At 45.0% G+C, this 18,255-nt stretch overlaps 1 protein-coding gene and 1 long non-coding RNA gene across 3 annotated transcripts; one reads left to right on the forward strand and one right to left on the reverse strand.

Annotated features, from left to right (window-relative positions):
- Nucleotides 1–97: 97 nt before the first annotated feature.
- Nucleotides 98–17,727, forward strand: LOC149353168 (uncharacterized). 2 transcript variants are annotated; one of them, XR_016290922.1, is made up of 2 exons: nucleotides 98–7,643; nucleotides 8,330–17,727. It is a non-coding gene; the product is annotated as an uncharacterized LOC149353168 (long non-coding RNA). The 2 variants fall into 2 exon arrangements; XR_016290923.1 differs by having other exon boundaries at nucleotides 10,206–17,727.
- On the reverse strand, nucleotides 9,688–12,593 carry LOC149353169 (uncharacterized). Its single transcript, XM_089582371.1, has 3 exons — nucleotides 12,385–12,593; nucleotides 11,452–12,252; nucleotides 9,688–10,495 (listed from the first exon to the last, which is right to left on the reverse strand). Exons 1-3 carry the CDS (start codon nucleotides 12,556–12,558, stop codon nucleotides 10,124–10,126), a joined length of 1,347 nt encoding a protein of 448 aa, XP_089438497.1. The 5' UTR covers nucleotides 12,559–12,593; the 3' UTR covers nucleotides 9,688–10,123.
- Nucleotides 17,728–18,255: the final 528 nt, after the last annotated feature.

Below are 18,255 nucleotides of genomic sequence, written 5' to 3' on the forward strand. Positions count from 1 at the left end.
CGACACCGGACGGCGTCCTGCACCCGTTCGCGTATTGCCAAAACATAGCCTGTACACGCATTCGAGCAGACGACGCCCAGGAGTGCTATCACGTGACCCCACGCAACTTCCGCCGTCATAAAAAAAATGGCGCCTTGCGTATGCGTGCGGTAGGGACCCTACGTGCGGGTTGCAGTTTCACGCGAGCGGTTTTACGCAGTTTTATGCAAGCCGCCTCGTTGGATCGTGGATACTTGGCTCCGAATGCTTAAAGTGCGTAGATTCCAAGGAGCTATGCAAGCCGCGCCGTGCCGCTGTTCTACGCTGGAAAACGCATCGTCGGTCTCGCAGCCTGCCCCTCGGGCCCTGTATCGTCGGACTCGCAGCCTGCCCCTCTGTCCGTGTGTAATTTTCTATCGATGCTCGCCGTTCGTGACAGCGTTGGTTCGCGATATATAGCTCTTGCGGAAGCTGGACTTAACGCAGAAGTGGTTTCGGCAGTCGGTTGTGTGAAGTCGCGTCTGCAGAAGTTTTGCTCACTAAACTTTTCACCAGCGCACTTGCGCTCGCGGTGCTCTTTCGAGCAACAACGGTGTGCGCGTTTTGTCCCCAAGGCTAGACTTCTCAGAACTTGCGTCAAACTTGTTTTGACGAGTGTGGCCCAATGAAAGTGCACTTACTGTAGCCGTTTTTCCGGACTGGTGGTAACGGTGTTCTTGGTGCGGTAGCATAAATTTGGATTGCCAAACCGCTATTTCTCAAAGTGAGGGGTAATAAGAACACTGTGCCGAGTGGGCAGTCGGGGATGCCGGCCCGACGCTAGGCACAACCTTTAAGCAGAGAAGATGCTAGTTTATCTTTTGTGTATTTCGTAAATCGATAGGCATGTGATCGGTGTGCTGGTCAGGCGCCATGATAAATTATCCATGCTTGCAGAAAGGCAGTTTTTCATGTATGCTTTCAGTTGTTCTAATGATTGCCTGCATATCCATCACAGACTATTGTAGTTCACTTCTCATCTAACAGGTAGACCTTCATTAGTGCCAAATCATTATGGTGTACAGCCTGCCTCACCCTTGTGTAGAGCGCTCAGCCGGCACACTTCTCTGCAAATAAATGGTCTCCTCGATTTGGCTGCACTCTCTGCACCAGTTCAGGCGGTGCTGCACTCGCGTCCTCGATTTGCCAGTGCAGCTAGCGCCACCTGCACTTGGGCACTCGATTTGACGTAGTGTTGCACGAGTTCTCCCGAGTTCTGCTGCACTTTTGCACTAGCCTACCGGCGAGTTCTCTTCTCGTGCAAGAAGTGCAAGGTGCTTGGCGCGCTCCGTAGCAGGCGGCTCCGTGGCCATGCTTGTTTTAGTGAGCGGCGTTAAAACCATGGCTGAGACGGCTGCATAGCCGTGCTACACTCGGCATCTGCACCGTGCCCTCACTAAACAGCTGAAATGACAGTGCGCGCACGTGCGTTTGTGTATGCGAGCGTGTGTGTGCGTGTCTGTACGTGCGTAAGTGACTGGCTGGCATGGCGCAGCGCGTATGGGTTCTCATCTTTCTGCCCAGCCTCGCATGTTGCTTTACACCATCTCTATTTTGTGTGTAAATATTATTACCCGCTACACGATGGAGCATTTGCATAAGAGGCAGATGGTGAGATGTTTTTTAATAAGTGGATGATCGCAACGTATTTGTACTGACTCCTCCGCTTGCAGCAGCGATCGACTGGCCGACTGGCATTGAGGTCGCCGTCACCACCCGCCGACAGTGAACGCGAGTTGTTGAGTTCAGATATAGTCCTAGTTATCAGGCAACTCTTTCCTTCTGTAATTACGGCAGTCACTTTCCGATAGAACGACAACAGCCCGGATCACGTGTATGAACTCTCAAAGGTCGTCTCGAGCGCAAGTCTGAGTAACCTCTCGAATTCAAAGTTTGTTGCCTCTTCAAAGTACCCGTTGAATCGGTGACGATTGACCGGCCTGCGCAACTTTGCACAATGAAACGGAAAGGACGGTGTCAAATTCTTCACCACTTTAGGAATTAACAAATTTTTGAGTCACTCCACGAGATGCGCCACTTCGAAGAAATGCGCAGTGTTCAATAGAGCTAGCACAATCCCGCGCATATGTCAAACCACGCGACAAACACCAACACACGGCCGCAGCAGACGAACGTTTCTGCACTTTCGCACTCGATTTGGCCGCTGCACCGACAGCACTAGTGTCAGGCTGCACTCGCGCCGCAAGAACTGGCACTGCACTGGCACGGCACTTTTGTGAACTAGTGCAGAAAGTGCAGCCAAATCGAGGAGACCTAAAGTGACACCTCGTCGTACCTGCTAGATTATAGAGGAAATGATTCCATGTCAGTTGAGCCTCGCAGACCCACAAGCAATGTGGGCACTACAGCTTTGGCCAGGTATCATGGGTTGCTGTCTAGTATGAATTTTTATTGCCTGCTGGCCACTGGTTTAGTGCTCGACATGAGGGTGATGCAGACTGTACATTACTTACTTTACGAGTTATCTCTGTTGACATGAGAGGAAAATTTAGCACGTTTCAGAGTAAGTCATATTTAAAAAGTTTTTTTAAGCTGATTATGTGCTAATGACAGTAACCTGGGATGCGTAATATTGGAAAATACCAAAATAAATATTTTCCCATCAAAAACATTTTTCCTTCAAGTGTGGCGTCATACCTTAAGAAGGAACAAAGATGCATACTTTATTGTGCAGGCATATATTTTTAGTATGCTTACATGGGATGGTGCATTTCAAATTGAGCAAAAAATGTGCTGGCTTCCAACAATGAGGTGCTTTCATAATAAGCTGATAACTTCCTACTTGTGCTTCTTAGAATGGCCATGACCAAACTCAGGTCCAAACTATTTTGCAGCAGTTTCAAAAGATCGTTTCTTCATTGGTTCCTTAAATTTCACTATGTGTGGAATAAATGCTCAGTTGTTGAAGTCTTATGTTCCTTGTATCACCTCTCTTGTGTCAAGCTTCTAAGCGCAAGTGAAAAGGAGATGTCCATCCGTTCTCTGCACCGCCCCAAGCCCATCCTTCCTGCTGGTCGGCATGGCTGGCCTTGGCGGCCAAGTTGCCCAGTTGGCTCTTAGAGCACGTATAAGGCCTTGATTTAACCTGTTTAAGTATTTCTCTCTCTCTCTTATCTCCTGCACACAATACAGCATTGGTGTAGGAGAGGCCACCTTTTTGTACTTGATCTCAGTCTACCCATTCTTGCTTTAGAAAACTAAAATACTAATCACGTAGGGAGACACGTACCTCTTAAATCTTAATCACTGCAGCATTTCAGTACGTGTTAAGAGCAATAGAATGAAAAGAATGAGGTACGCAAATCTGTGGGGTACTGAATGTTAATGTAATGTTCCAACTTCTGCTTTCTTCTCCCCTGGTGTTAGTTTCATTATTTGTGTGCTCATAACCTTGCCAGTTGTTAGTGTAATTAACTGATTTTGTTTACGTTATCAGCTTTTGAAAGCCTATATGCAATAATATATGATAAAAAAATGTCTGTAGCACAGCTCTTCATATCCAAACGTGCATTTTCTTCCATTAGCTCAGTTGTACATTGTCAGCAACAGCCCTTTCTTTTAGAGACACAGTTTAGATTTACAGCATCACGCTAAGCACCAGATTAATTGCACCTTTTTCAATCTTCTATCCATTTGCTGCACTGAGTCCTTTGAATATGGCCAGAACCGTAAATATTTCTGAATTTTCATTGCAGTTACAGCACTATGTCTTCACAAATTGCTTTCTTTTAAATACACAGCTGAAGTCTCAAAGGAGTATTGCGTACTACCTTGGCCTTCCTATCCATAAAATTGATGCACGCGAGAAAATGCCCTCAGTGTATAAGCAAGCCTAGTCAGTGCTGTTGACATTAACCGCAAAACCTCGTTGATACATTCATGGTTTATACGGTTTCTGGGTTCGTACACAGGTTACCTGTGTATGTTATGTTTTGCGTGTTGTGCTTCTCCGCGCTGCCACGTGTAAAGGGGGTCGAGGGCCTCTCAAGCTGCACTGTCGCAGCTTTTACGTTGGCCTCCTCCATTTTGTAAAAATGGACATCAATAAAAGAAAGGAAGAAAATCGGAGACATTAAAATGTCCCATTGAGTTACACTATTTTTCTTAAACACATTATTATTATTATTATTTACAAATGTATACATTCCAGGAAAACTCGATTTCCTGGCTACTACGTTTAAAATTTCGACAATTTGTGGTCGTATAATTCGTATATTGACCAACCGCACATGTGCAAACATTTTTTTTTTTTTTGCGGAGTGGTGACGTCTTTGCAGTGCCTACTTGCTATTAGGCGAAGCACCATCATCAAAAACAAAACAAAAAAAATAAAAACGACGCATTAGCATTCGCGATGGCCTTTCCTGCGAGTGCGTGATGTGAAGAGCAGAAGCGCTGAAGTTTCATCGCGGTGCATAAGGGCAAGGAGAAGTTTTTTCCGGGTCTGGGAAACGCAGCTTAAAAAACAAAAACACTTCGACAATCGGGTGGCTTCTTCACGGTACTTAGGTGCAAACGGGAGAAGCATCCAACAATGACACGGAACAGATTTTGGTTACTTTCGTCATTGCCGACGACGGAGCTGATGTGTTGAGAATTTCCTTGTGTGTTAAAGACAGCACGAACGCGGACTGAACTCAGCGAGCACTGGAATAGGGTCTGTTCAGCTCTTGTGCCAAGAAATGGCAATCGACATTTTTATAAAGTGAAATTGTCAGTACATGTTTTTTACCTTATTCAACAGGTATGTATCTCAGAATTAGGCGGTTTGGATCATGCGTTTTCCCGGATAATAGAGTTTTCCCCGTAATTAGAAAAAAAAAAAACGCATCAACGAGGTTTTACTACATTGCTCTTAGTAACGTTATCTGAAATGATAAGGGGCACTGGGTTGCTCATGACTGTGCTTGGCCTGTAATGGATGTGTGATCATCTCCAGCTGGATTAAACCCACTCTCCTAGTGTTCTCCAGTTACCCCTGTCTTGTGTGAATTTCCTTATATCATGGCTGTAGCTAACCTCTGCTGGCTGTTACTATATTCGCCCTTTCTTGATATACATTCTGTGGCTCAAACTGGAAGCTGGTTATCTGTTATACACATTGCATGATGTGCCCTACTCCACTTCTTTTCCTTAAGTTTAATATATGACCACTGATCTAGGTTTCTTTTTCCCTACCTGTTAAAATTACATTTATTGATCTTTTTCCCACCACTTGTTCCAGTATTCACAGTTTCAATTCCAGATACTTTGTTTATTTTAAAGTCTGCACTTCTTAAGTGAGCTCTGACAGAATGGTATTTTCTGATATTAACAAGCTACTGTTCATCATGTCGGAATATCTACCAGATATGCTTTAGCTTATTCTTATTTATTATCTAATCCTTCATTATTCGTGTCCCCAATGAATACTTGGCCATGTAATTGCACACAAGGGCTGCTTCGAGTGTTTTCCCACTTTTGAGGAAATTATTTACCAGCCACTACCTTACCTTTAGTACAGTTACTTTATACGTGTTGTAATTTTCAAACCTATCTGTCTGCAGTGCCTCATGAGCTCCTCAAATATTTGCCGCAAGTCTCCAAAGTTACTCAACAAGGTAATGTCATTAGCAAACTAGAGGTTGCCGAGGTACTCCCCACTAATTTGTATACCTCATTCTTTTCAGTTTATTGCCCTGAGCACATATTGGAATTCGGGAGTGAATAAGGTTTGGGAAGTGCACCTCCATGCGTGATACGTAACAATTTTCTGAAGAATTGTGGCAGTGTGGTTATGCGTGCATATGATTGCAAGCATTTTCAATCAGCCAAGTGCTCTTTTATAACTTATGAAGTTCATATACAAGGGTTATAGTGCAACATTTCTTCTATCCCTGAATGTCGTAAACATGATGTATGGGTGACATTAATACGCAAAGATACATGCTGCACTCCACAACCTCAAGAGGAACTCAAGCAGGTTAGCAAATTTGTTCAAGAAAAGTCCATGCACAGCAATACTTAATATGTCAAAACCAGTAAATAAGATGGCAGCTAGTGCATTAATTTACTGATCCTTGGTAACGTTTCCTGGTTATAATGTGAAATAGTCATCGTCTTGTCTATCCAGCGCGCCCATTTTCCTCACGGCACTGCTATCATGTGGTAAATCACCCTAAAAGAGGAAGGAAGGAGTAAACTTTGATGAAAAAACAGCGCAAGGATAGGGACGAAAACACGAAGGAAGAAGACACAGACTTTATCCATAAAAAGGAATAACAATAAATTATTTCTTGCACCCTAGGAGGGCCCCTGAAAGTTGAGGAGCCCTTTGGAAGAGCGAGATGGGTTCAGGAAGGGCCCAAATGACCATCCTGACATTGCTGTTATGTGGTGATGTCCATTTGGCAGGCGTGTATACATAGTCGCAAATTTTCCTGCAGAAGGCTGCGCAAGGCTGCAAAATGTTCCACTACCTACATGGTTCTGCTGGCGACATATCATTTGAGCGACATATGCACACTGAACGAAATTTAATGCTCTCATTATCTGCTATTCGTGTGCTCAGTCATTTCGTTTGTCATGCCTGACAGGCTTCCTGGTCTTTGAATATGGATGGGTCCTGTGCAGCTTGCTTTCTCAATTCTTACTTTCCACACTCAACATATACTAATCATAAGTACAGAGTTACACGTTCTTTTCCAGTGCATGAAAGCACCACAGAGTTCAGGCAAAGCAGTAGCAGTACGTGCTGCACAACGGGCGCGAGAAGCGAACATTTCAGCTGTGTGATGCCTAGAAAAAGAAAGTAATTTAAAATACGTTGTACAGTGTTTCAAATCATCAGAGAGAGTTGACAACATCACTTCATTAACTATCTTCACCGACCTCATGCCCCATGGAAAGCCCTGGAAAACAAATCTAAGTACGACATACGTTATTGCAGGCAGGTCTGCACAGCACAGGCACCCGCAGGTGTAGTTTCCCTTGATTTTGAGCTCGCGCAAAACAGCGCGTCGTTGTCCACATCGGATTTATATTGTTGCTTATGCGACCAGCAAAAGGTGGAAATTTTGGTATCTTTCCACCGCCGGAGCTCGTGCTGCCAAGACACGCACTTTGCCGATGAGGTAGCTAACAATGCGCAGAGCTGCTTGAGAAAAAAAAAAGTTGAACGTCGACGATCCACACAGAGGTTGTAAAAGAAAGCTGCGACTTGTCTTCGTCCTTCGTTTTATCACGTGATCACGCACGCACGCGCACATACACACAAACACACGACCAGACACGACATACCTCCTAGTCCCGCGTGAAGCGAAACCAAAACTTCCACGACAGTTCACGAACGCTAGGCAGCGCTACAGTCGCCGGAAGTGACGTCACTATGTTTATTTGTTTGCAAAGATGGCGTTTTTTGAGCTCGGTGGTGGCAAGTGGACCAGAGTTTTTTCTGCGCTGTGAGCGTATGTCCTCCATACCTTATTCGGTCCTCGTTGTTTTGCACAGTTTAAAAATGAACAAAGTGCACCAGCCAGCCTGCCAGAAGACATTGGTTTGCAAACAAATGCCGTTCTAAATATGTGATGCCAAGGATCTATGCAAGCAGTGCCGTTGGATGCTGGGTACGCCTTTTCTTGCAGTTTGTCAATTAGCTAGTAGTGTGTAATATTGGAACATTTGCTCGGTTGCTTGCCGTTCGAGGTGATACTAGGGTCGCAAGTATTTTTAGGGACCACAGTGGCACTGTTGCGAAAGCCGGGGCGTAATGTTGGCTGAGTTACAGCAAGCAGTTATGTGAAGTCACGGCTGCGAAAGTTTACTGCATAAACATTTCACAAAGCACTTGCGATCGCGAAACACCCTCCAGCCTTGGGGACTAGCGTTGTCAAATGGTGTACATGGAACTTGTTTACAAACTTGTTTTGTGAAGGCTGGCCAAGTGGAAGCGCATTTATTACATGCAGTTTAACGAAGAAGCTGTAACGGACCTTATAGTGTGAAAACATGCTTTCGTTTTGCGACCGCACCCTTTATTGTGACGCGCTGTTCACAACAGCAACCGCTCTGACCTATCGGTTTGTGTGTTCACTAAGCGAGAGGCTCGGGATTGTGAAACTTGATTCCGAGATCAGTGGGCTGTTTTGTGCAATCTGTAACAAGTAGCCACGCCGGCCGTTTGAGAGCACTGTGGTGAATTTGCGGTCGTCATGTCGGCCCTACGTTAGGCACTCCTTTTAAGCGGAGATGGTGGCACGTTTTTTTTTTGTATTTGATGATTTCATAGGTATGTGATTCATGTGTTGCGCAGGTGTCATCATAAGATGAGACAAGAGTGTTTAAATTAAGTCCGGGACACTTTTAATATGCTCACATGGAATGGTGGAATTGAAGACAACAGTGAACAAAATAAATAAGTGCTGGCTTCCCACAGTGAGATGCTTTCATGATAACTTTTTATGTTTCTTGGAATGACCTTGACTAACTCCAATCACAAATTATTTCACAGCTACTTCAAAAGCATCTGAATTAGGTGAAACATTGTAGAACGCCCAGAAATTCGCCAGAACGCCCAGAACGCATTGTAGAAATTCCAGAATAGTCCGGACAGATAGTGATCGAACATTTCAAAACAGCTTTTTAAAGTCATCAGCAAATGCCACACACAGTTGACTAACATCATTGCTCATAAGATACAAAACTATTCTTAGTGAGACCCCTCGATGAAACCATATGGAGGAATTAGCAGTTTTGGAGAGTTGTTTATGCACACTGCTCCTACACTTAGTGAGGCAGCACCTCTGCCATTTAGCAAGTGCACAAGAAACACCAAGTAAACATTTTACGCAAAAGCAATCGTAGTTACACAGCCAAATCCTCTTAATCTGTCAACTACAGGAAAATGTGGTAACAGTGGCTTCGATTGTACATATGATATAGAGCCGTCCAGCTGTCATAGATCCCACTTGAAGGGCAAATAGCCGTGTTTGTGTTTCCGAGCAGGCTTAAAGCTGAGGCAATGCACAAAATGTAGAAGAAAGCCTCAAAGCAAAGTTCACCTTATAGTGTTCAACAAAACTTGGCCATGCGATGGGCAGTAAAACTTTACAGTATGAAGGAGGGGAAAGGTGAAAAGTTTAGACTGGCAGCTGCAAGGTTGCAAGTTAACCAGTGCAACTTCAGCACTGTAACGGAAGACCTGCTGCTTGATTGTGTCATGGCCAGCGGGGAAGTGGTTAAATCAGAGAGGTGGTTGCTGAAGGCTGTCTTAAGGATCTTGAAAACACCGTGTGTCTTTAAAAAGAAACTGGCAAAGCAGTGCAAAAAACCAAAGATATGTTGCAGTGTACAAAAGCCTGTGATGCATTGGAGTGCACCATAGAGTCAGGAAAAATGCCAAGGAAAGACAAACATGCACAAGAACACCCAGCAGAATTGCAGACTCAGAGCTGTGGTCACCTTTGGAGTGTTAGAGAGCTATGCTACTCTTTTCAAGCAGAAAAGAGCATAGCTATGACCAAACAGTGCAGTTTGCAGCAGTCTGCCGGACTGTTAAAAGACGATCAAAAAATCAAGGCCCCATTGCGGTGGCTCAGTGGTTATGGCGCTCGGCTGCTGACCCAAAAGACGCGGGTGCGATCCCGGCCGCGGTGGCCGAATTTCGGATGGAGATGAAATTCTACAGGCCCGAGATGCGATGTCAGTGCACGTTAAAGAACCCCCAGGTGGTCGGAATTTCACTACGGTGTCCCTCATAGCCCGAGTCGCTTTGGGACTTTAAACCCTAATAAACCATACCAAACCAAAAAATCAAGAATTATGAGAACAGCACACATGAGAACTCACATCAGATTTTGGAATAGGAAGACTTCAGGATAAGGCCACTGTCAGGGGCACTATGCACCATACTTTTACTGAATTATTCATGAGCATCAATCGTGTGGTGCAAAATTCCTTCTTAAAATGCATGCGTTTCCAGCTCGCAGCACAAACCTGACATCACAAGCAAGTGCACAGTGTTGCGTGCGGTACATGACACGCCCCTCAAAATCAAGTGTGTTATCAAGAATAGACATGTTGCATTTGATCTTCTCGAGAAATGTCCTCAGTGCAATTTTGCACTTCGGACATTTTCTAGCACATTACTCCGAAGGGAGTGGGGCCTTTTTTTTGGCCTCTTGGAACAGGGTTGACCTGGTGGGCGTCCAGCTGGCACCCTTTTGGAGCCCCTTGTCAACCCCGGCCGGCGTCTCGCAATACTTGTAGGCTGCACCCGGATTTGACGTCCCCGGTGCCGCCGTGCTGCTGCAGTTGCCTTGAAGGCAAGCATAAGCCCAGCTGCGTCATTTCCATTGGGCACGCGGTCCAGCTCATGCCCAAGACACCGCAGGATTTCTAGATATGCAGGGTTGTGCTCATTCATGGCATGCAGGCGGCGCAGCTGGGACTCCAAGCTCCGGTACACATCTTCTCTTTCCTGCATGAAAGGTTGTGGAACTGAATGACTAGATTCTGTCCACTTTGAGCGTTTCGAATGTTCAAAGCTCTGTAGCTATCATCTACCCTGTGATGGAAGTTCTAGTTGCAGGCTGGGCTACAGCAGCTGAGGATTGCCATGTTGGTTTTCTTTCTTTTTATATATTAGCATTCTCATTATTTGCATGCACACTTCTTTGAAATTAGCCGCCGCGGTGGCTCAATGGTTATGGTGTTTGGCTGCTGACCCGAAAGACGTTGGCTCAATTCCAGCTGCGGCAGTCAAATTTCGATGCAGGCGAAATTCTAAGAAGCCCGTGTGCTGTGCGATGTCAGTGCACATTAAAGAACCCCAGGTGGTCGAAATTTCCGGAGCCCTTCACTACGACGTCCCTCATAGCCTGAGTTGATTCGGGACATTAAATCCTCATAAACTAAACTAAACTTGTCTGAAATTGTTACAAGTAGCCAATTATGACCGTGGCACCCTATTGCTATCTTTGCAGTAAGCTCTGAGCTGAATCAGAATATTCATTTGCTGGACATGAAACTTCACTGTAGCAAGGCATACCTCTTCATGCATATGCGGTAAAGACCTGGTCAGTGGAACAATCTGAGTTTAACATTCTTGATATATAGGTCCGTTGCAAATGTTCCCAGCATTTACAGACAAAACTGTGGCTCATTTATTCATTCTTGCCTGGTATAGCCTTTCATCTGAATGGAAAGCTGCAGACTTGAATGTGCAACTAACATCGGCAAGGTAATATGTATCGCACAGAATTCTAGAATTTGTATTTCTACACTAGTGTTACTTTCAGCATGAACTCTAAAAAGTGTCTTTTCTACAAGTTTGCAAAGATCAACCAGAAAAAATGTTCGTTGTCTTTACCTGCACTGGCATTGCTGAGGAAAGAAGGATTTAGGATGAGAAGGAAATTTACAGGGAATATGCACCTGGGCAAGCTGGGGTTGATCACAGTCTTGCGCAGTAGGTGACAGCTGTCTTGATGTGGAGGGCTGGCAGTCGTCTTGCATGTGGCTTGCTTCACAAGCCTGTGGGTTTTCGTAACTGCAGCTTGCCTGGTCAGGCTCTTCTTGAGGCTGCTCTCCTTCCAGGAAGGGCATAAATAAATCCAGAGGGGGGCACTTGTTGCCTAAGGCCAGCTTGCCCAATTGATGCCGGTCTCCTGTGTTCAGGGGCGGAGCATTGGGAAACAATCCCCCAAAAGTTTCATGGACAAGCGCCTGGTGCTTGCAAAAAGCACCTTGTTTTCCTGCTGCGCAGCTGCACATTCCAAAATCTGCTGACACTTCATATATTGTGTCTTGGCGTGTGGCACTGGGCACTGCATAGAGGTTGTGTCCTGTTAGTCGTATGGTGTCAGCAGCTCCTGATGGCATCCGGGAAAAGAGCCATTTGTAAGCCAGGTGATGACTGGCAACACGGCTGTTAGCATGGCGGAGGATGCGGCTCTCGAAGTATCTCTCCCACACCACGGCCACTGCATTCACTAGTGCAACGGCGTTGAAGGCCTCTGCTCTGCTGAGCACGATGTCTTTTAGGATACGGATGGTGGCCTCAGAGAAATTATTTGTGTTGTGCCCCCGTGTGGTGATGTTTGCACGAAAAAGGAGCACCCACTCCTCTTCCCTTTTGAGGAATGCCTTCACCCGTTCTACGTAGCCCTGGTGGGATTCAGACCCAAGCCTGGCTTTCGCAGCTTCCAGCTTCTCTTCTGTGTCAGCATACATGACCTGTAGTTGGAGTTTGGAATCCTTTAGTGAGAAATGTGCCAGTGCCTTTCACATACATATATGCATATTTACGCTGTGCCTGTAATTTCGCACAGTCCCCCTCTTTAAAAAAGAACTACATTTGGACAAAACTTGCTCCTGGAATGTTGACATTAGTTGCCGTCTCTGGTCCTTGCCAACATGGTTGTGGGCAGCTGTCAGCCAGCGCCACTCTGCCTGGGCCACATGAAAATGGCACAGAAGCTGCCTGGCTGTAGGCCATGTTTCCTGCAGTGCAGCCTTCTCTGCACTGGAGTTGTCTGTCATAAATACGTGTGGTGCCTGCAGCGAGAACAATAGCCGATTTCAGCACGCCTATCAAGCCAAGAACAATTGATAGCTTTTAGTGTTTGTTCTTCACGTGACCTGCAAGGATTCATCCTTGGATCTTTGTTTTTTGATTAACAATATTGTGGCTAGCTTTCTTCTAGAAATCTGACTTTACATCATCTGTTGCCAAACATTTGCACATAGTGTGAATCCTGGCGGATATCCGCTGCTTTCAGAGGACTGTTGTAATGAGGATCACAGACAAGAAAATTCTGCCGCAGTTTAAAGCAGTTCAAATAATATCACTATGCAGAAGTGACAGCGTATGCATACTCTGGACCCTGGCTTACTAGTAGGGGTTGGACTTTTCGGTTGAAACCAAAAAAAAATAAAGAAAAAGGTCAGTATCCATGGCATGGATGCCATGGCTAGCTTGCTGTTAGGTAGAAATAACCCAATCTGCTTGTCGATGGAACTGCATAACCAGGCCTGGGGTTAGGTCCGATATCGGTGACCAGAACCGACAGTGCACTTCCTCACCAGAGCAGGATTTGGCCGCCCTGGTGTAGTACTTGGTCAAAACCTCCTGTATTAATACACTAGTTAACCCTGTCTCCAGCGGCAGCTCAGCAACTGACTAAGGCAGCAGCCAGGCCTGTGACACAACAGAGGGTGCCAAGAATCTCTTGCTCTGGACAGACCGCCGCTGGAAACTGAACCTGGTGACTGTTAACTCTAGCCTTATCCAGTGAGGCTAGTCTTGCAAAGCTTTTTGAGGAACTAGCAGGCATTAAATGAGATGTCGTGGGGCATAGCGAGGTTAGGACAGATAAGGCATATACAGTCCTAAAAGAGGGCACATACTATGCTATCGTGGATTAGTGGAGATAGCAGAACTAGGTGTGGAGTTCCTTATCAGTCAGAATATAGCTGGCAACATAGAGGAATTTATATTATTAACAAGAGGGTGGCAGCTATCGTAAATAACCTTAAGTGCTGCCTCTCCCCGGACGCCTGCGTGCGGAGCCGGAGGGGCACGGGTCTTCTTCTGGCGGAAATAAAGTTTCTTCACTCACTCACTCACTGAAAGCTGCTATGAAAACGAGGAATCTGCAGAGAACGAAATAAAAACACACTGCAGTGTACTGATAGCTGACTTCAATGCCAAGGTAGGAAAGGAGACCAGGCAGTAGGCGACTATGGTATAGGCTCTAGGAACAGCAGGGGGGGAGTTATGAGTAGAGTTTGCAGAGAGGAATAATTTATGGATCATATTCCTTCTGAAATGAAATAGACTTCATACTGTGCGCTCATCCTGGTATCGTGCAGGATGTGGAAGTTCTCAGAAAGGTGCGTTGTAGCGGCCACAGGATGGTAAGGTCTCGATTTAGCCTATGCTTGAAGGGATAGGAAAAAACAGTGAGACGGAAGCCCATTAACGCGTTAGCGGTAAGAGGGAAAGTAAAGGTCTCACTGCAGAACAGATATTCGGCTGTAACCAAGGGCGACAACCTTAATGTTCAGGCATTGGACGATAGTCTCACATCTATCATTACGTAGTGTTCAGTAGAAGTAGAAGGTAGGATGGTAGACTGCTTACTGCCAAGCTCTCTGAGGAGACGGAATATTTGATTCAGTATATTTGATTCGCCACGATCAGTAATTGTAAATGGTATTCCTCAAGGGTCGATACTGGGGCCTTTGTTATTTAATCTGTACATAAATGATCTTCCATTAATACCTTCTTCCCCTCGAATAGTCATGTATGCAGATGACACAAACCTATTCTTTTCAAATGCGTCACTGCCTCACTTAGAAAAAACAGTAAATGATTACTTAGACAACCTCTCTTACTGGTTGGACACAAATAAGTTACAGTTAAATGTAAGTAAAACCAAATATGTGATATTTAAACCTATAAATAAACAGTCTTTTGCAAATATTGTAATATTATTTCGCAACACACGACTGCATGAGGTGACAGTTCAAAAGTTCTTAGGCGTATGGTTTCAAAATGATATGTCCTGGAATACGCATGTGAATAAATTAGCTGCAGAGTTAGGAAAAACCGTGGGCTGTATGTATAAAATTGGTAAGCTCATTCCTTTGTGGTTGAAGAAAACATTGTATTCCTCTCTTTTCCTCTCCAAGTTATCATACTGTAGTCTAGTGTGGGGTACTACTACAGCTCATAACTATAACAAACTAACGATCCTCCAAAAAAAGGTGTTGAGAATATTTGAAAATTATCAAGGAAAACCATCTGATCTTCCAACAGACAAGCTATTTATTAAACATGAAATGCTTCCAGCTGCGCAAATATATTATTTCAAGTTATTACAATACATAAAAAACAATAAATTGTACCTCGCTGAAGCAAACTTCCAAGAATCAAAATACACCTTACGTAAACACACAAGAAGAATACCGCTCACTAGGACCAATTATGGCAGACAGATCTTACATTTCCAAGTTCCTTATTTGCTAAATTTCATAGGAGAAGAAATTAATTTCCAAAAACCAGAGTTTAAGAAATATGTCAAATCGTATTTGTTAAAAAAACCCATTTCTTTTCTTCAATAAGACATTGTTTGTATTAATTAATTTTTGGTGTAATCAAGGTGTATATATATTATCACAGTACGGTGTGCTAAAGTGTCTGTAATCTATGTGTGCGTGTGTTTGCAATTACATGAGTTTTGCAGAGTGCCGAGATGTGCATCTGGCGTTTCTTTTTTCCCTTAAATTCTACTAAGTGTTGTCTAATTCCGTATTTATATGTTCACTCTTATATGTTGAAATATTTATATGTTCAAATGTGTTTTTGTAATTGAGAACTGTTTCCCTGTCTATCTTTTCTTTGTGCACTGAAATGCCGAATTGTGTTACCTGGGGCAGGAGCCTCTGTCAGGCTATGAGCCTTTAGCTCCTGCTCCTTTTTTCTCTGTTGTGAGAAAATGAAATAAAGAAAGAAAGAAAGAAAGAAACGCTGAAGCATGAAAGCCTCTAACCACAGGTACCGAATAGAATCAATACGGAATAGCTAATCAATAAGTGCAAGGTAACCGTCATAAGGAATTTTAATATGGAGAGAATTGAGTGTGCTCTGAAGAACGCAAGTAGCCAGTAATGTGAACATTTCAGCATTTTTGCTTTTATACTGTAGGCCCAAAAAGTTACGTATGCTTTCTTTCTAGTCTGTACAACAATTTTTTTACCTTTAGAGAAATGGCTGTTCGCATGTTTGTATGACCATTGCAATTTTACAGGAACTGATATCATTCCCTTTCGTGCCGCAGACATGTTAGTAAACTGCAACATTCTGTTCCCCTCTATTCTTCACTCAAACTTGAGCCGTAACTGCACCCTCACTGAGTGCATATGGCGAAGTTATGGGTTTTGTCTAGCACAGTGTTGAAATATCGCTCTTACATTTTTCATTATGGGGCGCTTTCGTGAACAATATGGCAGCCTAGAATTGCATCTCTAACACTGACCTACAACCTCTTGCAATGCTTGGCAGACAACCACATTTTATGGTGATGAAGTAATGGGGAAGGAAACATGAAGGCATATTTTCTTGAAGTTAGCTTCTGCAATGCACAAATTAAAGGCAGTGTTATTTTTTTTCCTACTTACGGCCTGACCTCCGAAGCAGAAAGGATGAGTGTCTTTTAGAAGTTGAAATGCAGCCATGTAGCCTTCTGTGCTCTGCTCATTGTGAAGTAGCACCGCTATTGGCACAGCACCAGCCATTGTTGCCACCAGCACCACCGTGGTTACTTTTGACAAAGACTGTACCTAGAAAACGGCCACGAAAGTACAGTGCGCGGGTGGAGGGCAGTGCGAAATGCGTAGGAGGAGGAGGTAGAAGAGGAAAGGCAGGGAGGTTAACCAAAGAATAATCGGTTTGCTACCCTACACGGGGGGAAGGGGGTGAGGGAATAAAAAGAAAGAGAAAGGAGGGTAACAGAAAATTGAAGTCACAGGGAAAGTCAGCGTTCGTTGAAGTCACAGCCTGTCATGCAGGCCAGAAGTTCGCAAGAAGCCGAGCAGTGCCCCTTCCCCCTTTTGTCGGGGCAATCATGAAATAAGATACCACGTAGTACACTGATTTGCTTAACATTTCCTGGTGATAAAATGAGTCATGGTCTTGTCATTCTGACGTGCCCACTTTCCTCACGACACTGCTGCCATGCGGTGAATCTACCCTACAAGGGTGCATGCATTATGTGGTGAAGTCCACCTGGTAGGCGTGTAGTTGCGAATTTCTCTGGAAAACAGTGCGCAAGACTGCAGAACATTCTACTGCTTGCATAATCCGACTGGCGACATATCATTTGATCGACATATGCGTACTAAACTTAACGCTTTCCAGTTTTCAGCTCATTCGTGCGTTCAGTCGTTTCTTTTCGCACTGCATGTCAGGCATTCTTCGAAAATGAAGTCTTGTGCAGCTAGCTTCTCAACTATTATTACCTTAGTGATACTTGTTGGGTATGTTAAGATCGGCGAACACAGGCCTGGGAGGAATTCCAGTAAGACGTGAGTCATGCAACAAAGGTGCCGCGGGGAACAGCGGCGACGGCGGCGGCGTCAGGTGGCCAAGTCTGCCCACGGGTCGCCGGACGGAGTGACGCCGTGAAAGGTCACGCTGTTGATTTTACTTGAAAGGCGACTGCTACATTGACTGAGGTCCTGCGTTTCGGACATCAGGCGGGGGCGTACAAGGCCCCTCATTCACCTGCTGGGAAACGCAGCGCACTTACTTTCCCAGGGGGCACCGATCTCAATACAGTGCTGAATCGACTCGACAGCCTTCGATGACGTGTCTTTCCCCCTGTCCACCGGCTGGGAAACGGCGTGGCCTTCCTTTCCCACGGAGGTGCTGCACCTGCCAATTCGACACGACAGTGTTCGAGGTCTGCTGGCTTTCCCCTTTCCCATCGACCGAGCTGCGGGAGAGTTCAGCACCGCCCCTTGACGTGGGTGGTACCGCCAGCGCCCACAACTGTCCACCTGACTGGAGAACGTTTTCCGAACTTTATTCCCTAGTCAGAGATCTCGGGAATACGAAGGGCATTTAATGGGGTGTTGTTTTGTAACCACCACACTCCCATCTCGTCTGTAAATATGTACAATAAACCTTATGTACAGTTTCCTCCATATCTGAGTTCGACATCGTTCTTCGGAGCTGGGACCTGCGGGGCTGAACGAGTCAGTCAACTCCAGGACCCCTCCGTCTCCAACAGGTGGCTAGTTGGTGCATGTTTCCAGAAAAAGGGTTCAACATGTGCATGTTATAAAAACAGGGTTACACGTTCATTTTCATTGTGCTAAAGCACTACAGAGTTCAGGCGCTGACTGAAGGCAGCAAAAAACTAAATAGTAGCACATGCTGCACAACGGGCGCTATAGGAGCAAATATCAGACGCGTGATGCCCGGAAAAAACAAGCTAACTACTTTAACAGCGTTTATATTCATCAAAGAGAGTTGACAACATCTCGCTTGACTATCGGCGCCGACCTCATGCCCCCTAGAAAGCCTGCGGAAAAGAAAAGGTATGTACAGTCGCCGTTAAAAGTAAATGGAAGGCGACTTTGTCAAAAAAATTAATTTATTTCAATCTAAAGCATAATGGTCCATGTTTGTTGGTGGACAGTGCAATTCGCGCAACCACAATTAGTCTGCAC

The sequence above is a fragment of the Amblyomma mixtum genome, chromosome 3 (assembly GCF_055824585.1).
Source record: "Amblyomma mixtum isolate Tamu chromosome 3, ASM5582458v1, whole genome shotgun sequence".
NCBI lineage: Eukaryota > Metazoa > Arthropoda > Arachnida > Ixodida > Ixodidae > Amblyomma > Amblyomma mixtum.